Genomic DNA, 18,520 nt, shown 5'->3' with positions numbered 1-18,520 from the left:
AATTCCTTTACCCAAATTTAGCTCGAAAGGGGACTCAAAAGGACGGGGGCCGTGCTTCAAAATCCAAGAGCTCTCAGTCTCAGGTGGGCGAGCGAGCGGGGCGGAAACCCCGAGCCCTTCCCGTTTCGCTTTCCCTGCTCCCCTCTCTTCTCCTCTCTCCCCCTCGCGGCCAAGCCAAAGCCATGCCTCCTACTACTTCCCCCACCACGTCACAACAACGCCTCCACCCCACCCCACCCCTCCCCCCCCCTCCGCCTCCTTCCCCTCCCGCCCCACGAACCCTAACCCTAATCCCGTCGCCGCCGACGCCGCGGGACCGACCCGGCCGCCGCCCGCGCCGCGCCTTCTGCGTCCTCTTCGGGCTCCGAGTTCTCCCTCCCCGGCTACCCTCCTCTCGCGGCGCGCGGGGGCGCTAGGGTTTTCGTCATGGACGCTCGCCGCGCCCCCCCGCGCGGCGGGGGCGCCAACTGCGGCGGCGGCGGGCTCTCCTACTCCACGCTATTCAACCTCGAGGTAGCCGCTTTGCTCGCTGTGCAGTTCTGCTATCTATCTCCCTCTCTCTCGCGCGCGAAGGGGGGTTTCTCTGCGTGTTAGGGGTTGTGTTGGATCGAAAGTGCTGCGTGGTGGATGCAATTGGTGGGCTACGAGCTCGTTGTCGCTCGGTTTGGGTTAATTCTCTTCCGGAGGGGCTGCTTACTTTTGTTTGTGTAATTTAGTGGCCATTTTGGGCTGGAGACCCGCTTTTAGCTCAGGTGTTAGAGGCTAGCTAGAATTGGATCAATGCATGTTGTTTGGCGGTGCTGTTCCAATAGTTTGTAGTGACTGATACTCAATGTTACTGTTTATTGGTTTGGATTATATCAATCAATTGCTGCATTTTGATTCGCCGGACTAAGTTAGTTGTCACTGTATTGATCTATTTGTAGTGTAAGCATGGGTATTAGTGCATTAAGGATTCATGATCGGATGGTTGGGAAAGAGTGAAGGCTTGACATGTGGGAGCAAGATTGTCAAGAGAAGATTCAAACCAAAAGGGATACGATCAACTGGCGCAGTGGCGTGCTTATCACCTTGTTTAACTTATGTCAACTGCTGTTGTTTGTTTGCGATCATCATTTTTGTCAAAATTTATACTATTTCATGCATCTTCATGATTTTTTAAGCACAATCGCACACACAAGTCATTGGTCTTGTAGTTATACTATATTCTGATTTACAAACTCCGTTTGTTAGTTGCTGGGGGATCTAACCATGCTCTTTTGCTATGCTTTTTGTGATTGTGGCCTGCTTAGTTTGCAGTGTGTCAATCATCACTATTGACATTCTTGTATTGTATAAACTCACACCAACTAGAGCTTTGTGTTTCATTCTTTTAAGCATTTGCAATCATTCGTTGTAATTTTTTTTTGCTACATGAATGTCTTCTAACAGTTCTTTTAAATGCTATCTTTTACAGTCTTTATCAGCAAATTTCTTAGTGGGTTTGATTTTAAGCAGTTTGGTATTCTTACGATGTTTCATCTCTACCCTACCCCAACTTGATTGGGAAAAAAGGCTATGTTGTTGTTGTTGTTGTTGGTATTCTTACGATGTGTGCCTGCTAAGGGAATTTCGGGTCGTCATGCCAGAGTTGTTTAGTCGTTTGCATTTTTGAGCTATCGATCCATTATTTTATTACTTGTGTAGTGTAATTGTTCCATCCGAATCGATCTATTTGATCAGTGTAGGCTCTTTAATCCTTGTAATCTCAGGTAGTGTAGAAATGTGTAGAGTATATTTGTCGCTCTCTTATTTTTTTTTGAACTTCTTGAAGCAGATATTTTTTTTATCTACTCTTATGTCTTTATGGACTCTTTTAATCTTACCAATGCCATTCTGATGATGTGGTTGTACTGAAAATACTTGCAGCCTTTGTTGAACTTCAGGGTTCCTGTACCAGAAGATCTTGCCCGCTATGGGCATAGCAGCCCGAATGGGAGTGCAAGCAGTGAAGGTTGGCTACCTTCATCTTTACATATTGACCTTTAATTTGATGTTTTCCATTTAAGAGTTGTGTTGCTTATTGTCAAAATCCATTGTACAACTTAGATAGCTCTGTTACCCATTTGCCATGCTTCTACGTGCATCATTTTTCTGATTCAACTTTCCTTTTTAGGTCAAGGTTCCTTGTTGGATCAGTACAAAGGTATAAATGATGCTTCGCATGGCCTGCATCGGAAGAGAAAAAGGCATCTTGATGGTGCCAGCGATGATGATGAGGCAGATCCCTATAGTAACCAAATAACAGAGGAACACTACCGTACAATGCTCAGTGAACATGTCCAGAAGTACAGGAGGTCAAAGTTAAGGGAGGGTGCGTTTGGTTCTGATCCTCCTTGTGTTGCAAACCCCCAAATAAAAGATAGAAGTGGTGGTAAAAGAACTATGAAGCACAGAAGTGATTCTAGGAATGTTCCAACATTGGATGAAGTAGAAGCCTCACATGAGTACAGTGGGATAGAATGTATTAAAACCCATGGTGGTTTTAATAAGCTTGTAGCGACCCTTGATTCCACCTACTTAGATATGGGGGATAATATACGCTACTTAGTTCCCGAGGGTTATGATAAGTTAGCATCATCCCTTAGTATGCCTGTTTCTTCTGATATACGTGTTGAGGAACACTTCTTGAAGGGAATGCTAGATTTGCGCACCCTAGCAGCAATGCTTGGTACTGACCAAAAGTTTGAGTCTTCCAATCGTGGTGGATTATCTGAACCTCTGCCACAGTTTGAATCTCTCCAAGAAAGGGTAAAGGTGCAGAAATTTTCTCTTCAAGTTACTGAGGACCCCTTTGCAATTCCGGAAGGAGCAGCTGGGAGGATTCGGAGGTCCATTATATCAGAAGCTGGAAATTTGCAGGTTCATTATGTTAAAGTCTTGGAAAAAGGAGATACATACGAGGTTGGTCTTAGGCTCTTAGCTGATTTAATTTTAGTTGCACTTCCGCACATTCAATTCATTGCATTTAGCCACCATGGCGAATTATGAATGCAGATTATCGAGCGTAGCTTACCGAAGAAGCAAATAATAAAGAAGGAACCTTCTGTAATCGTGAAAGAAGAGGCAGAAAGAACTTACAAACTATGGCAGTCTCTTGCTACCAAAAGCATCCCGAAGCATCACAGGAATTTCAATGCTTTGGTAAAGAAACGGCAATTAGATGCGAAGCGCTTCTCTGATAGTTGCCAACGGGAGGTATTGCACCCATTGATGTTGTTTCCCTGTACTGTACAATTTTCGTGTGCTCTTGTTTACAGTCTTGTTGTTATGCATGTCTGAAATATCCAGGTAAAGCTTAAAGTAAGCCGGTCACTGAAACTGATGAGATGTGCTGCAATACGTACAAGGAAGCTGGCTAGGGACATGCTGATATTCTGGAAAAGAGTAGACAAAGAGCAGGTTTTCCTTTATCCCTTACGCTTACAACAACAACAACAACAACATAGCCTTTTTTCCCAAGCAAGTTGGGGTAGGCTAGAGATGAAACCCGAAAGAAATAAGTTCAAGGTTCAAGCACATTGATAGCTAGTCTCCAAGCGCTCCTATCCAAAGCTATCTCTTTAGAGATATTCCAATCCTTAAGGTCTCTCTTAACCGACTCATCCCACGTCAGTTTAGGTCTACCTCTACCCCTCTTTACATTATCGACCCGCTCAAGAACCCCACTACGCACCGGCGCCTCAGGAGGCCTTCGTTGGACATGTCCAAACCATCTCAGCCGATACTGGGTAAGTTTCTCCTCAATTGGTGCCACCCCGACCCTATCCCGAATAACTTCGTTCCGGACTCTATCCCTTCTTGTGTGCCCGCAAAACCACCGCAACATCCGCATCTCTGCTACATTCAGTTTCTGGACATGTCGCCTTTTTGTAGACCAACATTCAGCACCGTATAACATCGCCGGGCAAAATTGCTGTCCTATAGAACTTGCCTTTTAGCTTTTGTGGCACCCTCTTGTCACAAAGGATGCTAGAAGCTTGCCGCCATTTCAACCAGCCAGCTGAAATTCTATGCCTAACATCTTCATCAATGTCGCCATACTTTTGTAGCACCGATCCTAAATACCGAAAAGTATCCTTCTGGACCACCACTTGCCTATCTAGACTAACGTCTCCCCCCTCATGCCTAGTCGCGCTGAAATCGCACATCATGTACTCGGTCTTGGTCCTACTAAGTCTGAACCCTTTCGACTCTAACGTGCGTCTCCACAGCTAACTTCCTATTAACCCCTGCCCTACTCTCGTCAACTAGCACCACATCATCAGCAAAGAGCAAGGTTCAAAAAAGCGCTACGCGCTGAGCGCGCGCTCGAGCCGTGAAAAAGCTTAAGCGTGCTTAAGCGTTATTACGCGCGATTAAGCGTTTTTGCTAATATTGTTAAAAAACTAATTATATAGTTTTAAAAAGGGGATAGGTGTCTTACAGCAGTAATTTCTTGTCTCTTGTCCTCTTCTTTTCTTGACAGCAGGTGTACCTACACAAAGTGCAACAAATTAATTAGTTTCTTTGCATGATCTCATCTCATAGCCATAGCACTTAATCAAGAAACAATTTTGAGCAATTAGGAATACATTAACAACAGCAAACAAACAAGTAGTAGTAGCAGCAAACAAACAAGTAGTAGTAGATAGCACATGGCACAGCACATATATGATATATGACTGAACATAGGTAGCTGGTAGTTCAAAGTTCAAATGAGAAGCAAATAAAAGGTCTTGGTAGCATGGCTAGCAGTAGCAGCTAACATTACAACACATAGGACAGCACACATGATAATTGATAACACACAAATTGCCACAGCCCACAGCCTCAATCCTCAAAGGAATTTGCTCCTAAGATTTCATCTTCATCATCCTCAAAAGGAATCTGTTCTTCCTCATAGTCTTCGGATTCAGATTCAAACTCTTCCTCATGAATCTCTCTAGCAGGCTGGGCCCTTCTTCCACTCCTATGAGGTTGCAGCTGCTCGTTTGCTCCAATTGCCTCTCCAAGAACAGCCCATGACATCCCAGTTCCAGGAACTTCACCCTCACCCTCGTCATCTGGGTCTTTAAACACAACCAAAGCTTGGTCATCCCCTCCCTCATACAAAAACCCTTGTGCTTCAGCAGCATCATTGCTTAAGAGGACTTCATAAGTCTTCTTGTTGCTGATTTTCTCCTTCTTGGACAGCAACCGTGCATTGAATTGCACATAGACTAACATACTGAGGCGCTCTGTTGTTAGTCTATTTCTTCTCTTGGTATGTATCTACAAAGTACAAATTGCAAAAAAAATATTAGTATAGGAGTCGACTCATTGTACTAGATTAGTAAAGAGAGACTTAGTGACTAAGACTAACAGATTCAAAGGTGCTCCAATTCCTCTCACAGGAGGAGCTTGCTGTCAATGAGAGGATTCTAGTAGCCATACGCTGCAAAGTTGGTGCTCCACCTCCATAGAGCCTCCACCAAGATGCTAACATTCAAAATAAAGTGAAGAAGGTTAGTTAAAATGAAGTACAAATTCAGAAATAAAGTGAATGAGACTGCTGAAATGAGAACAATACCAGGACTAAATTCAAATTTTTCGCAGCTTCTTGCCATCTTCTTTCCAAAGGAACCTTGCCTCGTCCGAAACTTGTCAAAATCTTCATTCACAGCCAAGTACTCTTTCTCTTCATCACCTTTAAAGTATGTCTCACAACAAAGCATGAACTTTTCCATAACATTTGGATCATCAAAGATGGAAGCTTCTTTATAGTAGTATGGATTCAGCATGTATGCAGCAACATGCAAGGGAGAATCAAGTCTGTTCTTCATCTTCTTGTCAACAATAGCCATGACATCCTTGTAGTTCTTCTCCACATTGCCAAAGGCCTCCTTAACCTCCTTCTTTCCCTTAATTAGCTCTCCATACAGGAAATCCATGGCTGGCTTGACATCCCCATCAACCAAACGAAGTAGTCTCACCAAAGGTTCAAAAACCTTAAGGCAAAGTGCTACACTCTTCCAGAAAGGAGTACTCAACATAGTGGCTGTTGCATCCTTTCCCTTTCTTGACTTCACATCTGGTATTTCCTTCTCTTCCTGCAATCACCACACCACCTCTCAAATCTGCCTCTGCCTGCGCCTTATCTCTTTTCTTCTTTCTTGGTCTATCAAGATCTTCTTTGCACTTTTGTTTGATTTCAGGTGTTGCTTTTGGGCAATGGAGAACACCAGTCCCTTCACATGCAAGGTGCTGCTTGAATCGATTAATGCCTCCTGAGCTCTCATGGCCGCAAAGAAGGCACTTCACTTTACTATAGTTGTTTGGATCAAATAGCCTTCCCCACTGCCATCCAATATCATTTGATTTCCTCTTAAGATGACTCTCAGGATCAGCAGCAACATCAACAGCAGCAACATCAGCAGCAGCACTCTCTGTCTCAGACATCCTAGGAACAACAGAGAGCAGTAGATGGTCAAGCTTAAGAACAAGGAGAGCAGCAAGCAGAGCAAATGGTCAAGCATAACAACAAGGAGAGCAGCGAAGCAGCCAAGCAGATAGGCACAAGTAGATAGGCACATTCACTAGTTCAGAAGCACAAGCAGAGCACAAGCAAAGCACAATACAAAGTAGATGCAGATCACACGTTCACACCAGAGTCCAGAGCACAAGCAATAAGCACAACAGAGCAGAGCACAAGCACAAACTACATCACAATTGATGAATTGCAGAAAGGAAGGAGTAGGGTAGGAAAGGAATTGAAGATTACCTGAAGGCTGAAGCCTGAGGGTGGGTCGCGGAGCAGAGGAGCAGAGTAGACGCGGTGGAGGAGGCTCGCGGCGGACGCGGCACGCCAGCGGCGACTGCAGGGGCAGGCCCGTGGCGGAGGGGTGGCCGCGGCGGAGGGGCGGACGCAGCAGTTCCGCGGAGAGATGAGAGAGAATAGTGGATTGGAGGCACATCGATTGGCCTTCGACTAATCCACCCGCCCTTCCCGCCTGCGCGCCCTTCCCGCCCGCCTGCGCGCCCTTCCCGCCCTTCCCGCCTGCGCGCCCTTCCCGCCCGCCTGCTCGCCAATTTTTCCCGCGCGGCGCGCCTGCGGCCTCTTTCTCCCCTTCTTTGCTCGCGTGCGGCGCTTTTCCGCATGGTTACGCGCGCGCCTCGCGCGTAACCGAGCCTATGCGCGATTACGCGCTCGATTAAGCGCGCGCCACGCTTAATTGAGCGCTTAGCTGCTAAGCGACGCGCTGACCCTCCGCTCAGCGCTTAACCGCGCTTAATCGCGCTTTTTCGAACCTTGGCAAAGAGCATACACCAAGGGATCTCACCTTGTATATCCCTTGTGACCTCATCCATCACTAAAGAAAATAAATAAGGGCTCAATGCTGACCCCTGGTGTAGGCCTATGTTAATAGAAAAGTAAGTGGTGTTGCCATCACATGTCCGGACAAACGTCTTCGCATCCTTGTACATATCCTTAATGAGGGTAATGTACTTAGTTGGGACTTTGTGCTTCTCCAAGGCCCACCACATGACATTTCTCGGTACTTTGTCATATGCCTTCTCAAGGTCAATGAAGACCATGTGCAAGTCCTTCTTCTGCTCCCTATATCTCTCCATCAATTGTCGTATTAAGAAAATCGCCTCCATGGTTGACCTTCCAGGCATGAACCCAAATTGGTTTTGGGTCACACTTGTCACTCTTCTTAGGCGATGCTCGATAACCCTCTCCTAAAGCTTCATCGTATGGCTCATCAGCTTAATCCCACGGTAGTTAGTACAACTTTGAACATCGTCCTTGTTTTTGAAGATAGGTACTAATATACTTCTCCTCCATTCTTCCGGCATCTTGTTTGACCGAAAAATGAGATTAAAAAGCTTAGTTAACCATACTATTGCTCTATCTCCTAGGCATCTCCACACCTCAATGGGGATACCATCGGGGCCCATTGCTTTACCTCCCTTCATCCTCTTCAAAGCCTCCCCGATCTCTACCTCCTGAATTCTCCTCACAAAACGTCTGTTGGTATCGTTATCCCTTACGCTTACTATAAAGTAATTCTGCTGAGGCTGATTTTAAATTTAAACTTTTCATTTCATTCTTATTTTATCTGTTCGTTATCTGCATCAATACAATTTTGTCAAGTTCAATATTATCCCCCCCCTCCCACACACACACACACAAAACCTCTTGCATAATCATTACTCCCTCCGTCCCAAATTATTAGTCTTTTTGACTTTTTTAGGTGCATAGTTTTCGTTATGCATCTAGGTATATATTATGTCTAGTTGCACAAAAAAATATAGGTATCTAGAAAAGCCAAAACTACTGATCATTTGGGACGGAGGGAGTATTTGTTTAGTTCAGTTTTGCAAATGGTTGCTTTCCCTTTAGTTGTCTTCAAACACATGGCACGTTCAAATTTACGACACTAATGTTTTCCTCATCTTATCAGTATGAATTGAGGAAAAAGGAAGAAAGAGAAGCCGCTGAAGCTTTGAAGCGTGAGGAGGAGCTGCGTGAAGCAAAAAGACAGCAACAGAGGCTGAACTTTCTGCTTTCACAAACAGAGCTTTATAGTCATTTCATGCAAAACAAGGCTGGTGCCTCAGCACCACCTGATGAGGAAGATGTCCCTGATGAAGATGGGGAAGAAGATCCTGAGGAAGCTCAATTAAAGAGAGAGGCTATGAGAGCAGCTCAGCATGCCGTCTCTCAACAAAAGATGAAGACGAATGCATTTGATAGTGAAGTTGGGAGGCTTCGTCAAACTTCTGAGTCTGGTCTTCCAACTGATGATTCATGTAGCATGGATCCGAACAAGATTGATCTATTGCACCCGTAAGTTCTTAAAAATTTAGAATATTTAAACAATGAATAAGTTCTCTAGAACTGATTGCTTTGTATTATCTTATTTTTAGCTCAACAATGCCTGAGAAATCATCTGTGCAGACACCAGAGTTGTTTAAGGGTGTATTAAAAGAGTATCAGCTAAAGGGCTTGCAGTGGCTGGTTAATTGTTATGAACAGGTAAAATATTAAAAGCTGATACATTTTGACTGTTTGGTATGAGTGCGTTTGATTCACTTAAATTTGGAAGTCGTGCAGGGGTTGAATGGCATTCTTGCTGATGAGATGGGTCTTGGCAAAACCGTTCAGGCTATGGCATTCTTGGCTCATTTGGCTGAGGTTGGTGAATTGTTTTTTAACCTAAAAATTATATTTCCATTAGTCTAGCCAGTGCTCCATTATGATACTACACTATGATTTATTTGACATTTGTGACTGATCTTTGTTGCTTTTTCCACGATTTATTTTTATTTCTTTCCTCCAGTTATCAATTATCATATCTGTAATTGTAGAATAGAGTGTATAGTTTAATTTAAACCTAAGTGTAGCGCACTAACCGTTCGCTATGGACATTGGTATATCATGCAGGACAAAAATATATGGGGCCCCTTTCTAGTGGTAGCTCCTGCATCTGTTGTGAACAATTGGGCTGAGGAGTTGATTAGATTCTGTCCTGACCTAAAGATACTTCCTTACTGGGGCCCAGAGAGGATGATTCTGCGGAAGAATATCAACCCCAAGCGTCTTTATCGGAGGTAGGTTGCTGGCTCGGGCACAATTTGCGCAGGTGTCTCTTTTCCTTAAAGGTCTAAACATGAATGCCTAATCATGTGACTTGTTCTCTGTTACTGTACAGAGATGCTAGCTTTCACATTCTTATCACAAACTATCAGATACTTGTGAATGAAGAGAAGCTTTTGAGACGTGTTAAGTGGCAATACATGGTACTGGATGAGGCCCAGGCCATAAAAAGTTCAAGCAGGTGACTTTACATACTGGAAACTTGTGAATAAAGAGACGCTTTTATTTTGTTTTATTTTCCCCAGAATCATCTCATTTGTGGCAATCTTCATTGATTTATTCTCGAATTCTCATATATACCTTCCCTTGCTTGACAAATTATGTCGCTCTACTGCAGTCAGCGCTGGAGGACGCTGCTGGGCTTTAACTGTAGAAATCGTTTACTCCTCACTGGGACACCGATACAGAATAATATGGCTGAGTTATGGGCACTTCTTCATTTCATCATGCCCACTCTATTTGACAGCCATGAACAATTTAATGAGTGGTTCTCAAAGGGGTACTTCTCTTTGCTGTAGTTCTACCTTCTTTATTTTGTCCATCCTTAAGAGTTGCTGATGATATTTTTGGCTTGCCAGTATTGAGGGTCATGCTGAGCATGGGGGAGCTTTGAATGAACATCAGCTTAGTCGACTGGTAAGACGTTGTCATACTGTTTCTATTGAATATTTTGTGGGGTTTGGTACAATTTGTTATCCTTCTAAGATTATAATGATTCTTCTCCATTTCTACAGCATGCTATTTTGAAGCCCTTTATGCTGCGCCGGGTTAAGATTGATGTCATTGCTGAAATGACAAAAAAGAAAGAAGAAATTGTTCCCTGCAAATTGAGTTCTCGTCAGCAAGTCTTCTATCAAGCCATAAAAAATAAAATATCTCTTAATGAGTTGCTTGACGGAAGTCGCGGCAATCTAAATGATAAGAAGTTACTTAGCCTGATGAATATTGTCATGCAGCTACGGAAGGTAGTATATCTTTATAATATGTTCCTCACTTTTGATCATGTGGAAAATCATTTATAAGAACCCAACTGTCCAAAAGTTGTTCCTTTTCTATTGTAAGTTTAGCTAATTTGGTTCTTTTTTTTTATGTTTGTAACTTGTTCTTTCTCTGCAACACCTTTAGGTCTGCAATCACCCGGAGCTTTTCGAGCGCAATGAAGGAAGTTCTTACTTTTACTTTGCTGATATCCCAAACTCACTTCTCTCTCCCCCATTTGGGGAATTACAAGATGTACATTATGCCGGCAAGAGAAATCCGATAACGTTTGAGGTATAGTTTCTGTTATCTTTGCCTTTGTTTTTTTTATTGGGCATGCGGTTTACAACCTCCTGCATATGTCCATGAGCACAAACGGTATGTTAATACCTGTCTGCCATAATTTTCTCAGATTCCAAAGTTAGTTTATGAGGGAATAATGCGCAACATGGAAATTTCTGGAAACAGCTGTGGATTTCAGAGTGGATATTTGAATAGGCTGCTTAATATATTTTTGCCCAGCAATATCCATTGTTCAGCCATTCCGGAAGCTAATTCATCGAATGAGTCTGTTCTATCATCTGGTGCATTCGGCTTTACGCGTTTATCAAATCTGTCCCCAGTTGAAGCTTCCTTCTTGGCCACTTCATCATTGTTTGAGAGACTAGCATTTTTAGCAATGCAATTGAATATGAAGTACACTGATGAAAGTATGGATGCATTCGTTGATTCAGAAGGTCCCAAGTTCAGTCAGAATGATGCCACAAGCAATCGTGCAGTTGCTCGGTTGTTGCTTTCTTCTACAAAGGACAAATCCAGTTTGCTTAGAACAAAGATTGGTACTGGCCCAGGTGATTGCCCATATGAAGCACTGGTGCTTTCTCATCATGACAGGCTTGCCTCAAACATAAGGCTTCTTCGTTCAGCATATGCTTTTATTCCGCCAGCTAGAGCACCGCCTGTGAGTCCATTTGTCTTGTCCATGTTGGTTTATTTTTGGATAGTGCATTGCATGAGGCAATCAGTGTGTCTGGTCATCTCTGAGTACATTTTAGCTCTAATGTTAAAAGTTTGGAACCGCCAAGTAGGAGTTCTTATTAAATTTATCTGTTTTTTATCAAGTATTGCCAGTGTTCATTAACACCTGTCTCTCCTTCGCCAGGTAAATGTTTGGTGTGCCGATAGAAATTTTGCCAACAAGTTCACTGATGAGATGCATGATCCTTGGGCCAAGAAACTGATCCTGGGATTTGCTCGTACTTCTGAGTTCAATGGTCCTAGAAAACCAGTTGGTCTTCATCCTTTGATACAAGAAGTACATACTGAGCCCATCCTCGAGCCAATGCTGCAGCTACCTTATAGGATTTTTGGGTCTTCTCCGCCGATGAGTAATTTTGATCCAGCTAAAATGCTCACCGTAAGTTTTCATCACTTCAGTTGTGTTATGCTGCATATTGTTGCTCATGTTTATTTTTTCACCTGCATAATTTCATCACCCTTTTAGGGCCTGTTTGAATATTTGGTTCAATTCATTTATTTATATTTAAATTTGAACAAAAGATCGAAAATGTTTAGAAGAATGTGGATATGAGGTTCCTTTTAAACTGCTTAAGCTCAGAATAGCTCATATATGTCTTTGAACAGCACGACTTGATTGTTAGAACATTTAGAGTAAATTCCTTAACATAAATGCCACATCATTTCGGTATTTGTTGCACCTTACTTTAGTTGTTTCGGTACCTTGTTACCAATGTGGAGTGCCTGATGACAGGATTCTGGGAAGCTCCACACCTTAGATATGCTATTACGGCGCCTTCGAGCTGAAGGTCATCGTGTGCTCCTTTTTGCCCAGATGACTAAAATGTTGGACATCCTTGAGGTATTACTTTTTCTTCATGCATTGCAATTGTTGTTGAAGACTTGAAGTGCAACTCTTCGTACAAAATTGCAGATAGAATTCCAAAGAGTAGTTCACTTGAATAAATTGAATGGGAACTAATTCTTGATACATTTAATTGATAGATAGTCATGAAAATTGCATTTATTGGGGATCAATTCCATGTTGCATAGGACTCTAACAGAAACCAGTACCTGCAACCTTTAAGGAAAATTGACAGGAAACACTCAACTCTTTGAAGAAACTGTACCATGATTTTTAAACTAACCAGCAGTAATTGTATACCTTTAGACCTTACATCATCAAGGGAACTATGTTGACCCTGAAGGTTTTCTTTTTATTCTAATAGATCTGTGCTCAGCTTGTAACAAGATTTTAATTTATGTGTTTCCTTTTGGGATGCCACAAGGTAGTGAACAACCAAATATTTTGTGTTACTGACGGTAGTTCGAATTTGGATTATGGAGAGCCATTTGCCCATTTGTCATAAATAATACATGTTTGTAATATGCCCATGCACTCCCACGGTCGAAGACCCCATACCGATCGTGGCTGATTTTTTCTTTCTCTGCGATGGGTTTTCTTTGATATGGATTTTATTGTGTTCTCATTGGATTTGAGTCTGTTTAGGTTACAATATAGTAGTGTTGTTCGATTCTCATTATATATGCTTTGGTCCACATCCGTTGGTGATGCTGTTGGACCAAAAGAAAATTTCTGGTGGAAACGTTACGCGCTTTAGAAATAGGTAAAGATAAAGATATAACACATACGTTTTGAAAAATCTACTCATGCTGCTGGTGTATTTGGAAGAAGTGTGAAAAGAAACTTATTTGGGGAAAATTCATATACCTTCTGTAGCTAAAGGTTAGAAAGCCTTGACCTAATGATATTTAGAAGCATGGTAGCAGTTTTGGTTTCCACTATTCCTAATACCAACATTTTGAATTTGGTGAAGGAGCTGAAAATAGACTTCTAGATATTTTAGCAAAGTTGAAAACCTTACCAGCAAAATGAACACTCTGTCCATTATTCGTGAAGAATGTACTTTTAAGAGTGGTATACTAAAATTTTCATCCTCATAATTGTGTTCATCATATTTTTTTCAGGATTACATGAATTTCAGAAAATTCAAGTACTTCAGACTTGATGGGTCTTCTGCAATCTCGGACCGTCGTGACATGGTCCGAGATTTCCAGAATAGGTAAGCATGTGGTTAGGTGGCAGAGTTGAACTGCTACTATAAGATGATATAACTCTGTTGAAACATGTTCTTAATCGATGTTTTCTTTTTTGTAGGAATGATGTATTTGTTTTCTTGTTAAGCACAAGAGCTGGTGGGCTTGGTATTAATTTGACCGCTGCTGATACAGTTATTTTTTACGAAATTGACTGGAATCCAACACAAGACCAGCAGGCAATGGATAGAACACACAGACTTGGTCAGACAAAAGAGGTAGCTGAAATTCAGTTTTTGCTAACTTTATTTGCTTTACTATCATTATTATGTTTTTGAGTGATCATTGAACTTTCTTTAGGGGACACTTACCATGAAAAACACATGTGCTTCAGAAATTTGACAAACCTCTGTGTGATTTTTTTTATGATTAGCTTGTTTGACATCTATAAAGTTAGATCGATCGATTGTTATGAAAAAACTAGCCAGTTTGACTCTTTTGTATCCACTTCTAGTTATCATTCCTTCCATTCAATTTAGATTGAAAGTATCCACCAGACCACCACCCTATCTTGTTGTTTTTGCCCTAGGGTGTGTTGTTCTACAACAAAGTCAGACTTATCTGTCAAGTATCAACGTGTCAAATCTTACAATAGCATTGCAGAGTGTATCTTGTACTAAAAAAGCGTACCTCTGAATGCTAATTCATGTTGTAATATGTTTATAAAACCTGATAAAGTGATGAAGGTACGTTACAAGGCAAATCTGTACATGATTTGGATGGTCAATTTTTGGAAGCGACTGCTGTATGTTCAAAGCAACAAGTATGTCCGACCAGTTGCTGTACTAAACTCGATATACGGGCTTTGATTAACTGAAGTACCAATATCTGTTTAATTCAGTTGGTAAGCATTTCATTGTAATTAAAGATTAATTATATAGGAATTGAACATTTGAAAGAGAACAGAGTGTTGTTGCTCATTAGTCCATCACTAGGTTTCCTTCATTTTATCCTATAATAACAGCAGTATTAGCATAGTGCATTCAGTGTCTAGGTATAGTGCTTGTTTTGCTATCAGCATTATTGTAATTGTCTAGTTTCCAATTCTGGATATGACATTGCAATGTTGCAAACTGTAATTCTGAATCTAGGGCCTGTTCGGAATTTGGACAGAAGATTTGTATTCAGACCCCCATGATATAATTCCTCAGAGCATAGAGCAATCATCCTAATCAAAATCTGCTTAGCTTGTTAGGGGTCCTGCTCCAGAAAGTTTTACAAATCAACTGGTAACATGGAAGCAGCAAGTCTGTTGGTGCTACCTGGCAAACTGTTGATTGTGGTCATTTGTATTCTCGACTATTTTTGGAACCAAAATTCTTTGTTGTTTGTGGGAATGCATTTTATAATAGCTCGATTCCTTATATTTTCTTTGAAATGTGCAATTTTAGGTTACTGTGTACAGACTTATATGCAAAGATACTATTGAGGAGAAAATATTGCAAAGAGCAAAGCAGAAAAATGCAGTGCAAGAGTTGGTCATGAAGGGGAAACCTGTCCAGGATGATCATTTGATGAGACAAGAGGATGTTGTTTCATTACTTCTTGATGACACACAGATTGCACATAAGTTGAAAGAAATATCCATGCAGGTAACTTTACAGTGTCATTTTCGTTTTTTTGTCACTTGTCTGACTCCTTAGCCCATACCCAAACAATATGCATTTTACCATGTCTGTATTCGAACTTGTAGCGATTGCTATGATGTGGCACATAGTTGTACACGTAACGGAGTCCAATGTTTGTATGGCATCGATATGTAGGGATACATATTAGCAAGTATTGGGGTAATTCTAATTTTTCTGATCATCTCTAATGCTAATGACACCTTCGCTATTTAGCAATACATTTCTCAAATTGCATCCTTGGTGGTCAGCTGCACAGAAAGAGGCAGGTCGAGCCAGAGAGTCAACTGGGAGTCACTGGGTCCTTGTGTAAACTGGGGAAAACTCATTTGTTTAGGGGGGAGAGGGAGGGAGGGGTCAAAGTCAAACATGCAGAGACAACATGGTTTAGCTTTTACTGTTGGCAGGGAACCTATATTAATTGTGTGTTTGGGCTATTAGGTTCCGTGCCTTCATATTGACTAGGGAGTTATTAGGTACTCCCTCCGTCCCAAAATAAGTGTGGTGTTAGCATTTAAATTGTCCCACAAAGAGTGTTGTTTTAGCTTGTAATGAGATCCATCTAAATAAAGCAATAATAAGTACCACGAAAACATTGTATAGGAAAAGGCATAGAGCCAATCAAATACTTAGTAAATGCTACTTTTCTAGTTCCAATGCATATGCATTCATTGAGGATCCAGAAAACTAAATAAATAACACGGTTTTCAATCACAATTGTTAGAAGTAATTAGGGGTAACAAAGTCATTTCTTAGGATGAGCAATGTGTCTGAAATTTTCTAAAACAACACTTATTTTGGGACGGAGGAAGTACACCATTACAATTTACAATTATACTTTTCTATTGTGGCCCGGATTGTTCAGTTGTCCTGAAATTTACTGTTACTGCTGGTAGGCTGGAGTCTGAATATAACAACATAAACTCTACCTCCGTTAAACTTATTTATCAAAATACTGGTCCTCCCCCCTGGAATGATGGCTTCTAGAATCAATTTCTTATTGAAAAGTTATATTGAAATTCAATTGGAAATTCTTGTGAGAATTTTTTCCTGTCCATTTACCATTTTAGGCAAAGGATCGGCAAAAGAAAAGACGAGCAAAGGGCATCAAGGTTGACAAAGAAGGAGATTTAACGCTCGAGGACTTGGATGATGCTACTGCAGAAGCTGTAGATCAAGATAACACAACCAATAAAAAGGTACATCTGTGAAATACATTTGACCTATTGATTTACCTGTTTATATTTGTAATAGGACTACATCACATACCTCTGAACAGTCATTATTCTTATTCGATGTGTGTACCTGCAGTCTCTTGAGCATTCTTCATTTGTTAACATACGTGGATGCAAATCACTGAGACAATAAATCAATATGCAAGCTTGAAAATTCAAACTTTGAGTAAAAGGAGACATTCAAAATTCAATTTTGTGTGACTACAATTTCTATGGTTGGAAACCTTATCTGAAGTTTTATTTTGGGCTATATCGGTTGAACTTAACTTGCATTTTAGTCCATATGATTGCTATATTTGTGCAATATCAATGCAAATTGAGAGCACTAAAATGAAATGCTTGTATTTGATTGGCTCGAGGAGTTTCTTACAGCCTTTAGAGAAGATGTCCAGCAGTGGTCTGTAGCAGGGGCTTGAGGAGTTTCTTATCTCCTTGCCCTTGCTCCTACCCATTAACTGACAGGGGGTGTGGTCTGGTCCTACAGTAGTTAGTTTGTATAAGAGAAATTCTACTTTAGGGTGTGTTACAGACCCTTTATCCCTGTAACATTTTTTGTTTTGGGGGCCCTTTCCCTCCTTTTTATCTTCTTAATATATTGATGCGCAGCTCTCCTGCGTGTTCGAGAAAAAAAATGAAATGCTTGTCTTGAGAAATCTGCTTTGAATTTCTTGTATTTGCCTTCATGATCTTCCATCTTGATGTCATATTGGGGTTGATTAGCTTGCAATTCAAAACTACTGTTGTACACACTACTTATGAACATTTTGTATTGGTAACTGAGATTGTGCAAAGCAACCTACCTCAAATTTGTCTTCATATTTTTTCTTTTGGCACCTTGTTTATTCACCACTTAGACTATTTGTTTGGTCTTGTGCTGTATGAGTCCTGCACACTCATCTAAATGTTTCTTAAATATTTCTAGAAGAAGAGCTCGCACAAGAAACATCTGAAGATGCATGATAATGACAATGTGGACAAGAACGGAGAGGCCCCTTCAGGAGGTGATCTTACGGGGAGTGGACACACAGAAAATGAACAGATCGCCGAACCAAGGCCTAAAAGATCAAAAAGGCTGATGAACGACATGAGTGCTGATAAGGAACCAGCTGCTGCTGCTGATCTTGAGAAACCTGCAGATGAAGCGGAAAATCTCACAGGACATGATTATGATGAGACAGAAGAGGTAAAAGATGGCACTCCAGCTTAATCTACTGAGAGATGATAACCTAGGATGCTAAATGGCAAGATGACACTCCAGCTTAATTTATTATGCTGAGGCTGGGCATCAGAGGTGGTTGAGACCTGGAGTTTTCTTGGTCAAAAAAGTATTTAACCGCACACCTCTTAAGGAAATCAGCGAAGTCAGTGCGGCGGCAATAAGCTCATAAAGGTTGCCTTTTAAAGGCAGAGGGTTATCCTCCAGAGTTTAGAATGCAGCCCTCATCTGCAGTATTCATTGTGCTGGCTGTGGCCATTGTGTACATAGCCATGAAGAGATGATACAATAACCAGCACATATAGGAATAATTTTGTGTAAAGAGTGTAGCTATCTGTATTGATCATAGTTTTGGTGCTGATAACTAGAGAAAATGAACACGGCTGGTAATAGCTGCCGGGGGAGTCAAAACGTGTCTTTTCATTTCTGACCGTGTAGATTTCTGTAGTGCATAGATATTTGTATCTGAAAGATGATGAAGCGCATAGTGCCTGTGTTTTTGTCGAGCAGACAGTTATGTGCATGTCCATCTATATCTGTTAACTCGTAAGCAAGATGGGCAATTCTCGTCGAACGTACATTCTGTGCTTGTGCATCTTCTGTCAAACGCCTTAGCTAAATCGCAATGTGGAGCCTGTCACCTGAATGTTGGCGCTACCTACTTGTG

General features: G+C 41.5%; 2 protein-coding genes across 2 annotated transcripts; one reads left to right on the top strand and one right to left on the bottom strand.

Moving 5' to 3' along the window:
- Window positions 1-344: 344 nt before the first annotated feature.
- On the top strand, window positions 345-18,376 carry LOC120652346 (chromatin-remodeling ATPase INO80-like). The gene is made up of 22 exons (XM_039930135.1): window positions 345-513; window positions 1,909-1,993; window positions 2,156-2,943; window positions 3,037-3,237; window positions 3,331-3,441; window positions 8,469-8,854; window positions 8,935-9,043; window positions 9,122-9,202; window positions 9,452-9,618; window positions 9,720-9,845; window positions 10,002-10,163; window positions 10,243-10,300; window positions 10,399-10,629; window positions 10,790-10,936; window positions 11,055-11,603; window positions 11,805-12,059; window positions 12,414-12,521; window positions 13,649-13,743; window positions 13,839-13,995; window positions 15,169-15,369; window positions 16,473-16,601; window positions 17,560-18,376. The coding sequence occupies exons 1-22, from the start codon at window positions 427-429 to the stop codon at window positions 17,842-17,844; spliced, it is 4,518 nt and encodes a 1,505-aa protein (XP_039786069.1). The 5' UTR covers window positions 345-426; the 3' UTR covers window positions 17,845-18,376.
- On the bottom strand, window positions 5,588-7,312 carry LOC120652347. The gene is made up of 2 exons (XM_039930136.1): window positions 6,782-7,312; window positions 5,588-6,460 (listed from the first exon to the last, which is right to left on the bottom strand). Exons 1-2 carry the CDS (start codon window positions 7,156-7,158, stop codon window positions 6,010-6,012), a joined length of 828 nt encoding a protein of 275 aa, XP_039786070.1. The 5' UTR covers window positions 7,159-7,312; the 3' UTR covers window positions 5,588-6,009.
- Window positions 18,377-18,520: the final 144 nt, after the last annotated feature.

The sequence above is a fragment of the Panicum virgatum genome, chromosome 9K (assembly GCF_016808335.1).
Source record: "Panicum virgatum strain AP13 chromosome 9K, P.virgatum_v5, whole genome shotgun sequence".
NCBI lineage: Eukaryota > Viridiplantae > Streptophyta > Magnoliopsida > Poales > Poaceae > Panicum > Panicum virgatum.
This window is presented reverse-complemented; position numbering and strand designations above follow the sequence as displayed.